General features: G+C 57.2%; 1 protein-coding gene across 2 annotated transcripts in view; it reads left to right on the forward strand.

Moving 5' to 3' along the window:
- Positions 1-9376, forward strand: part of TPRA1 (transmembrane protein, adipocyte asscociated 1) — a 16742-nt gene extending 7366 nt beyond the window's left edge. For both annotated transcript variants that reach the window (XM_011950739.1, XM_011950738.1), the window contains exons 2-11: positions 2023-2164; positions 2314-2446; positions 5461-5547; positions 5644-5716; positions 5841-5920; positions 6487-6597; positions 6729-6789; positions 6996-7098; positions 7236-7316; positions 8680-9376. In XM_011950739.1, coding sequence (XP_011806129.1) covers positions 2040-2164; positions 2314-2446; positions 5461-5547; positions 5644-5716; positions 5841-5920; positions 6487-6597; positions 6729-6789; positions 6996-7098; positions 7236-7316; positions 8680-8947 — 1122 coding nt within the window. In that variant the 5' untranslated portion in view covers positions 2023-2039 and the 3' untranslated portion in view covers positions 8948-9376. The remainder of the gene's footprint in view (positions 1-2022; positions 2165-2313; positions 2447-5460; positions 5548-5643; positions 5717-5840; positions 5921-6486; positions 6598-6728; positions 6790-6995; positions 7099-7235; positions 7317-8679) is intronic.
- Positions 9377-9625: the final 249 nt, after the last annotated feature.

Consider the following 9625-nt stretch of genomic DNA (forward strand, 5'->3'; position numbering starts at 1 on the left):
CCCCTTCGGAGTCTTCCCTCCCTTTCATCCAGAGGTGTTCTGGTGGTTAAGGGCTTGGACCAGCAATGGGAATATTCCTAAGCCCCCCAGCCCTGTCTTGGGCTGCTGTTGTTCAAGGATGGCTTTGGCAACGACAGAAGCAGGTCTCCTGTTGTGTTTCTGCAGACCTTGCTGACAGACATGCAGCTCACTGGGCGGCTCCTTGCTGAAGGGGAGGCCTGGGCCCTTGATGTGTTTTCGGGACACATCTTTTTTTTTTTTTTTTTTTTGAGATAGAGTCTCGCTCTGTCACCCAGGCTGGAGCACAGTGGTACCATCTCGGCTCACTGCAGCCTCCGTCACCTGGGTTCAAGCAATTCTACTGCCTCAGCCTACCAAGTAGCTGGGACTGTAGGTGCATGATGCCATGCCCAGCTAATCTTTTTTTTTTTTTTTTGTATTTTAGTAGAGATGGGGTTTCACCATGTTGCCCAGGCTGGTCTCGAACTCCTGAGCTCAGGCAATCTGCCCGCCTCGGCCTCCCAAAGTGCTAGGATTGCAGGTGTGAGCCACCGTGCCCAGCCACATCTTTTTTACTTTTTAAAATTTACTGAAGTGCACCTACGACTTAGGAGTCGTCAGTGTGTGGCTCAATGAATTATCACACAGTGAACACGCCTGTGTACCTACCACCTGGATCTGACACCCAGAAGCTGGCATGCCTCCCCCAGTTACCACGCTCTTCATCTCCCCAAAGGTGCCCCATCTACATTTGTCCACGGATCGTATGCCTGTCGGCCCTCGTGCCTGGCTTCACGCTATATCACTTCTGAGAGTCATTCGTGTTGCCTGTAGCAGTGGGTCGTTCTTTCTATGCTGTGCAGTGTCGACCATTTATGCTCATGCTCTGGGGCTGTTCCCCGCCTGGAGCTTTCATCCACAGGCTTTATGAGCATTCCTGGTGAAGCGGAGTCACAGGCATCTGGCCCAATCTGCTCAAATCATTCTAAATATTGGCATCTGTTATGTTCTGGTGCCCCAGGCCACACCTGGATCACCCCGAATTCCCTGCAGAAGTACCTGTTGCTATTCCCTGAGAGTCCTCTAGCTCAGGAGTCTTGGTTTTCTGACCAGACCCTCAGTCCTCCAACCCCGGAGTGGTTCCCAGGACCCCAGACCACCAGCTCTCCTGTCTTCCAGGCTAGACTCAACCTCTCGTGCTCAGAGTGTCATGTGGGCCCCTGCCTATGGGCCCACCCTGTCCCTGGCTTCACCCTGTAGCCTGACTGTTGCAGACACAGCTTGCCCTGCCCCTCTGTGGTACAGCCTCTTTCCCCATGCCCATCTCCACTTGGAGACCTCCTGTGCATCTCCCAGGCATGGCTCAGTGTCCCCTCCATCTTTGTCTGTGGTGGCAGAGGGAGATAAGGGCCAGAGGGTGCAACTGAGGAGGGCATGGTGCCCAGCTATGGCCCTCAGCAGTGCCGTGGCCTCATACGAGTCAGTGGCCTCTGAGTTCTGCATCGCGTGGTGGGTCGGAACCACGGCTGATCTTTACCAAGAACTCCCCACGTGTGTGTCTTGTTTGAGGCACTTGGCATCACCACAGCCTTACTTGTTACACCCATTCAATAGGTGGGGGACACAGGCACGGAGAGGACAGGAAGGAAAGGGCAGGGATGGGCTGTGAACCTAGAGCCTGTGCTCTCGCCCATGCTGCTCTCATGGGCCCTTAGGACTGAAAGGAGCCAAGTGGCTGTGCCTTACACACGGAGGTGCTCAGCTGAGGGGGTGGCTTTGTGACTGTTTGCGGGTCGTGAGATAGAGCCTGAGATGGGGGACTGGGCCCCTGCCTGGGGGATTGGATCGTGACCTGTGTGGAGTCCCACACTGAGTTGCAGTAGGTAGGGAGGGTGGTTTACAGGGGTGCTCTGTGCAGCCCCTCTGATTTTCCCCTGGGAGTCCCAGGTCCAGAGGAAGGAGGACAGTGGCCCAGGCCACACAGCTCCTGCGTGGCTCACTGGGTGGCTCTCACTCCCCCAGGGCTGGCTGCTGGCAGAATGGACACCCTGGAGGAGGCGACTTGGGCCAATGGGAGCACAGCGCTACCCCCACCCCTGGCACCAAACATCAGTGTGCCTCATCGCTGCCTGCTGCTGCTCTATGAAGACATTGGCACCTCCAGGTGAGGCAGTCACAACACTGGGCAGGCTCACTGAGTGTCAGTGGCTTTTCCTGGAGTGGGGGAGTGGTGAGGATGGGCCAGACTGTGTGCTGGAGAGAGGGTGCATATGTGGCCTCGCCAGTGAGCCAGCTTCTGTGCCTGTCTGCCAGGGTCCGGTACTGGGACCTCTTGCTGCTCATCCCCAATGTGCTCTTCCTCATCTTCCTGCTCTGGAAGCTTCCATCTGCTCGGGCCAAGATCCGCATCACCTCCAGCCCCATTTTTATCACCTTCTATATCCTGGTGAGTTCACTGCAGTTGACAAGAGCCAACGACAACTGGGTTAAACAAAAAGGAATTAACTGCTTCTATAATGAAAGTGAGCTTCAGGTATGGCTGGATCCAGGCAGTTAAATGATGCTGTTAAGGATCTGTTTCTGCATCTCTGCTCTCTTTGGGACTTATCTCTGATGAGTTCTCCTCATATGGTGTCAAAGATGGCCAAGAACAGCTTTGAGCTAACATCCTGCCTCTACAACTCAGGCAGACAGTGCCTGTTTGCTGATAGTGCCAGTGTAGACCTGGGATTTCCTCTGACTGGCCCACCTAGGATCCCATCCTCATCCCTGAGCCAAGCACTGTGGCTAGGAAGGAAAGGGGCACTGTGAAGCTGGGAGGGCAGCAGCAGCTCAGCCGGACCATATGGACTGAGGGAGGTGGTCCCTACAACAGAACTGGGGAGCTGATACTAGAGGGGAGGGGAACGGATGCTGGGTGGGAAAAATGCCCACTGCATCCTCCAACCTTTCATCCCCTATCTGTCCATTCTGTGAAGCCTCTTTGGAGAAGACATCTTACTTGCTGGGAGAGCCTGCATTCTCACCACTTGGTGGTCCTGGCACATGTTGCCTGGGGAGAGGTGTCAGGGCTGTGGTTGAGAAGGCAGCTCCAAATGTGGGCTGTCCCAGTATAGGCTCCAGGTGTGGGCTCCAGGTGTGGGCTGTCCGGTATAGGCTCCAGGTGTGGGCTGCCCAGGTATAGGCTCCAGGTGTGGTCTGCCCAGGTATAGGCTCCAAGTGTGGGCTCCAGGTGTGGGCTCTGGGAATAGGCTCCAGGTATAGGCTTCAGGTATGGGTTCCAGGTGTGGGCGGTCTCAATGCAGGTTCCAGGTATGGGCTGCAGGTCTGGGCTGTGCAGGTGTGGGCTGCAGAAGGCTTCAGGTGTGGACTACCCAGGTATGGGCTGTCCAGGTGTGGGCTTCAGGTATGAGCCGTCTAGGTATGGGCTTCAGGTGGGGGTTATCCAGGTGCAGGCTGTCTGGGTGGGGGCTGTCAGGTGTAGGCTTCAGGTATGGGCTGTGCAGGGACAGGCTATCCAGGTGTGGACTTCAGGGCTGTCCAGGTGCAGCCTGTCCAGGTGTGGGCTGTCCTGGTGTAGGCTTCGGGTACGGGCTGTCCAGGTATGGGCTTTGGGTGCGGGCTGTCCAGGTATGGGCTTCGGGTGTGGGCTGTCCAGCTCCCTTTCTTCAGGCGCCCTTACCCTGCCTGCAGGGTCTGCCTGGCTGGAGTCCTCCCTTCTCTGTGGCCCTTAGATACCACCACGTGAGAGCCAAGTGGCTCCCTGGTCGCCTCTTTGTGGTCTAGCCCAGAACTTCCCAGTCAGAGGAGTGGGCTGTGGGCAGGCAGAGAGACAGACAAGGGACTGGGGAAGCCTGGAGGCTGTAGTGGCCTGATGTCCCTTACACCTGCAAGATGGTGGTGGACAGGACTGGGAACTGAGGCCTGCTTTCTTCTCTGCTTCTCTCCCCATTTACTTATTTGTGTATTTATTCAACAGATATTAAACACCTCCTGTATGCTAGGCAGATGTCCTTTTGTGGGATAAGGGGGAGTGCAGGCAGGAAGAAAGAGCCAGGGCTAAATGTCCAGGAACATAGTACAGGACCCAGCCCATCAACTTTTGGGGACTTTGTCCTAAACAGTTCAGGAGGCAGTGGTAAGAGTGGACTCAGGAAGTCCAGCTCTGAACCCCAGCCATGCTGCTGTGTGGCCTGGAGCCAGTGGCTTGGTCTCTCTCTGCCCCAGTGCCCTTCTGCGTAATAGATGTTGATCGGCTTTAGCTATGGAGTTCGTGTGAGCACCTGTGAGGTCATCTGCATAGCTGCAGCCCAGTGGGAGCTTGGCACGCAGTAGGCATTTGGCAGTTCGTTGCTTTTGCTGCCTGCCCTGCTGACACAATTTCTCATGGCATAAAAGACAGAGTATATATGGATCTGGGCATGTGTCAGAAAACCCAGCTGAGGCTCATAGAAGCCAGTTTCTCACTGAGAAACTGGGCAGTTCCTGGGCCTCAGGCACAGCAGAATTTTGGGGCACAGCAGTGGTACTGGGGCACCATCTCCATCTCCCACTCATCCTGGGATCTGCCTGATGGCCCTGCTCTCTTGCCATCTGCCCTTGTGGCAGCAGGGTGGCGTCCATGGTTCCAGGTTTGCATGCCCTTGGTCTGCCTTTCCCAGCAGTTGCACCTGACAGCCTGGTTTCTCTCATGGGGCTCCTGTGGGTCCCATGCACTTCCCTGAACCAGCCCTCAGGCCAGGGGAATGGCATACACCACTGGCCAGTGCTGCGTCCTAGGCCCATCCCTGAAGCCAGGAGCGGTGGACTCAGCCTCATCTGAAACCACTGAAGTCGGGGTGAGGAGGGAGAGGAAGGGGATGGATATACCAGGCTGGTAAGTGCCACAGATGCTGAGCAGGCCCTTTTGTGAAGCCTGCTGGGCCAGTGGCTTCCCTGGAGGTCTCTGCACCTGTTGTCAGTGACCTTTCGCCTGGTCCCGCATGCCTCAGAATTAAAACCATGAATATGATAATAATAGCAAATGTATACTTGGCCCTTCCTGGGTGCCAACAATCAAATGCAGTAGGTTTTGTTTCTGCCCCCGTTTTATAGATGAGAAAGCTAAGGTACAGAGCCAGGAAGCAGCAGCCTGCTACTTGTGATGTGAACCTGGCCCATCTGGCTCCACTGTGCTCACCCCTACTCACCAGCCCAAGGCTGTTGTTCCTAGCCAGGAAACTGGGGCTCCGAGCGGGGAGGGCCAGGCTGGGGGTCACCTGCAGTTGAGGGTCTACAAGTCTGTGAGCCTTGCTCCCTGGAGCCTGATCCCCACCTCCCTGTGTCCCACCCTGACTTGCCCCTTCCTCCTTTCCGACCTCAGGAATCAAAGGCTCCTGTAGATAGAGGGATGAGCTTACTGCCCCTGCCGATGCAGAGGCTCTTGTTCCCTGACTACCACGCCACTCCCTTGCCCACCAGGTGTTTGTGGTGGCGCTGGTGGGCATTGCCCGGGCTGTGGTATCCATGACGGTGAGCACCTCGAATGCTGCAACTGTTGCTGATAAGGTGCGGCTGGGCCCTCTGAGGGAGGCTGGGGAGGCCTGGCCTGGGGTGGGCTGGGGATGCTGGCCCAGGCTGACGCTGTGCCCACTCTGCGTGCAGATCCTGTGGGAGATCACCCGCTTCTTCCTGCTGGCCATCGAGCTGAGTGTGATCATCCTAGGCCTGGCCTTTGGTGTGTGTACCGCTGGGCTCCTGGGCCCCGGCGACGCTCTCCCCTGCCCCTCCCTGGCTGTGGGCTGACTCTGGCGTGGTCACCTGGGCTGGCTCCTGCCTACTGACCAGCACATTTCTTCCAGGCCACCTGGAGAGCAAGTCCAGCATCAAGCGGGTGCTGGCCATCACCACAGTGCTGTCTCTGGCCTACTCTGTCACCCAGGTAAGAGGGTGGGTGTGGCCAGGAGACGCCAGGGTTCAGGGCACCAGGCACCCACTGCTTCTGGGTTTGGGTGAGGTTTCCAGTATTTGTCACCTTCAGAGTTCTCAAAACTTTGCACCTGAGAAATCACATGGGATGCTTGTTACTGAGGCATGTTCTGGGGTCCCCTGGAGATTCGGATCCAGTAGGCCAGGGCGCCAGGGCAGGAGGCTCAGGACTTGCCATTTTAATAAAGAGTTCAGGTAGGGACAGTGCAGGTCCGCAGACCTCCCTGAGAAGCATGCATCTAGAGGTCCCTTTCTTAGATTGGGGGCAGGTACTGCACCTTGTCCACCTCTGCCCCCTGCCCCATGTGACTCAGCCCAAGACTGGGCCGGCTCTGGATGCTACAATCAGGTGGGCAGTATGTGGCCTGGGAGCAGGCTGGGGCAGGTGACTTGAGGGTCAGGCCAAGAGGCTGGACTTGGTGTGGTAGAGAGCTTAGGGGGCTTTGCATCAGGGAAAGCCCCTGGGAGGGAGGAGCCTTGAGATCCTCTCCCTTCATCCCTTCCTGCTTGCCCCTGCAGGGCACCCTGGAGATCCTGTACCCTGATGCCCATCTCTCAGCTGAGGACTTTAATATCTATGGCCATGGGGGCCGCCAGTTCTGGCTGGTCAGCTCCTGCTTCTTCTTCCTGGTGAGGTTCAGGCTGGGGCAACTGGGGTGACTGGGGCCTCAGGGCCAGGTAGGGGATTGGATGCCTGGGTTTCTGGCTGTGGGTCAGGGCTGGCGCCCCCAGCACTGTCTCAGCCCTGCCTGTCTCTGTAGGTCTACTCTCTGGTGGTCGTCCTTCCCAAGACCCCGCTGAAGGAGCGCATCTCCCTGCCTTGTGAGCAGCTGGCCGGCAGCTCTGGGACAGGCGGGGACAGGAGGGGGTCTGCTGGGCCACTGTGGCTGGGAGCTGGAGAGCCCTGGGTGAGAGGGAGGCCTAGGGGGGTCCCGGGGGACACACCAGGCTTGAGGGTGGTAGGTGCTGGAGGCAGAGCCTGGCCTGGCCAGGGTGGGACCTCACGACCCACCTTGTCTGGCCCCCAGCTCGGAGGAGCTTCTACGTGTATGCGGGCATCCTGGCACTGCTCAACCTACTGCAGGGGCTGGGGAGTGTGCTGCTGTGCTTGGACATCATTGAGGGGCTCTGGTGCGTGGGGGTCGCAGGGTGTCTACCTTGTGGGGGCATGGGAAGTGGGTGGCAGGGTGTCCACCCACTGGGGGCGTGGGGAGGTGTGGAGTCAGCATAGGGCTGGGAGGCCCCGCGCTGACCCGTCTTCTCCGCAGCTGTGTAGATGCCACAACCTTCCTGTACTTCAGCTTCTTTGCTCCGCTCATTTACGTGGCTTTCCTCCGGGGCTTCTTTGGGTGAGTATGTGGCCGCTGGCGCCCCCGCGTGGCTGCTGGCGGAACTGCGCCTTCTTCCAGCATGGGTGTGAGGATTGAAACAAGTGAATGTGTATGCATTCAACGCGCATGCGCACGCACATACTTGCACATGGGCACACGCCTATAGATGCACATGCACACAGATAAACGCACACTCACGCACATGTGCATGGACACGTGCACATGCGCGCACAGATGCACAAGCATGCACACATGCACAAACATGCACATACGGATACACACGGCACATGCACACAAACATCCACACCCACATGCATGCATACACACATGAACACACATGCGCTCAACATATGCATGTAGATATATGCACACATACACATATACATATATATGCACATTGTATGTACAGTACACACAGACATACTCTCACCATAAGAGATAGAGTGACTGTGCATGTTGTTCTACATTGCTGGTTTTTATTTAATAATATATTAACTCATTCATTCGCAAGCATTCATTGAACACCTACTGTGTGCCAGACACTGCTAGATCCAGAAGATGCGAGGCCCACAGTGGATGCAAATCCTTGTCCTCATGGAGCTTGTACCCTGCTGGGGGAAGACTTAAGTGGGGAGCAGGTTTGGGGTGGGAAGTCAGTTGGATTCTCTGGGGGTGAGTACACTGCTGTGCACATGTGCATCTGCAGAAGTGTCTGTGAGATGGGATGCTGAAGACGTGGGATTGGGGGTCCCACTCCAGGCCTCTAATATGGTTAGAATGTGGGTGCTTTGCCCCTCCTTTCTCACCTGCCAGGTCTTGTGGGGAGGGGCTCAGCCTCCCCTCGGGTGAAGCTGGCAGAGGGTCATACTGGCCCACAGCCACAGCTCGGATCTGTGCACACAATTTCTCTCCTGAGCCTCAGGCTCCTTTTTGTAAATTGGGTATAGTGTGTCCCCCTTGGAGAGTTGCCCTGAGGGCCGAGGGACCAGGTCAGAGTGGAGTGGGTGATAACATGAGCAGCAGGGGTCAGAGGAGTGAGGCAGAGGCCACAGCCAATGTTTCCTGAGTGCTTGGGCAGGCGCTGTTGAAGTCTCATGATTTATGTCTGTTCTTCCTCCACATGGTGTCCACGCACCCATTTCACCATGAGGAAGCAGGCACAGAGGCCCCCTGCCTGAGCTCACACAGTCAGTGGGAGGAGGGCTGGGTTCCAAAACAAGTCTAGATGGGCACCGGGGTCCAGCTGACAGGCCTACTCGGGGTGGGTGTCAGGCAACTGTTGGCTGATTCCTTCCTTATCTGGTGGCCCCATTGGCCTGGAGGGAAGACTGTTTCTGAGTCACTCAGTGAGGCTCCTGTGCCCCTCTCTCCCTCCTGTCAGCTCAGAGCCCAAGATCCTCTTCTCCTACAAATGCCAAGTGGACGAGACAGAGGAGCCGGATGTACACCTACCCCAGCCCTATGCTGTGGCCCGGCGGGAGGGCCTGGAGGCTCCAGGGGCTGCTGGGGCCTCAGCTGCCAGCTACTCAAGCACGCAGTTTGACTCTGCTGGCGGGGTGGCCTACCTGGATGACATCGCTTCCATGCCCTGCCACGCTGGCAGCATCAACAGCACGGACAGCGAGCGCTGGAAGGCCATCAATGCCTGAGAGCAGCTGCCAGGGCCTGCGGAGGACAGGCCAGAATGGAGGCCAGCAGGCCCAGAGTCCCCGGGGGAGGAGGACCAGGTCAAGGGACCTTCTGTGGGCGGTAGCCCTGTGTGGCCCTGTTCCCACCATGAGTCTGGAGGCCCCACCTCCCTGGGGCTCCCAATCCCCTTTGCCATCTCTGCTCTCACTGAGGACCCTCCTCCCTTCCCATCTGGTCTCATACTGCTCAGCGACGTGGCCTGGGCTTTCCTTCCAGGGCCATGCTTGGCAAGGTTGGCTGAGGGCACCCTCCTTCTCTGCATCCTTGGCACGAGGGCAGGGCTGGCTCTCCCAATGCCTCCATCCCATCCCCATCCCCACTGTGGTGGATGGACTGAAGTGTGTATATTTTCTTGATCTATTTTTTAATAAAAAAGAAAAGGAGCAGAAGGTGCTAATGTGGAGATTTTGCAGGAATACCGGGGCTGGTTCCTTTCAGGAACCTGAGGGCTGGGTGAGGGGCTGGGAGGCTCAGGGGGCCTCTGCTCTACTAAGGAACAATCCCCAATGCCCAAGCTCTGGACTGCCTGCTGGGGAGGTGGAGAGAAACAGGATCCCAGCTGCCCCTGCCCCTGGGCCCATCTGAGTAGTGGGGACAGACATTGGAGAGAGAGGAGAACCATGTTTTGTGAGCTAGCC

This window comes from Colobus angolensis, unplaced genomic scaffold (genome assembly GCF_000951035.1).
Source record: "Colobus angolensis palliatus isolate OR3802 unplaced genomic scaffold, Cang.pa_1.0 Scaffold31, whole genome shotgun sequence".
In the NCBI taxonomy this organism is placed as follows: domain Eukaryota; kingdom Metazoa; phylum Chordata; class Mammalia; order Primates; family Cercopithecidae; genus Colobus; species Colobus angolensis.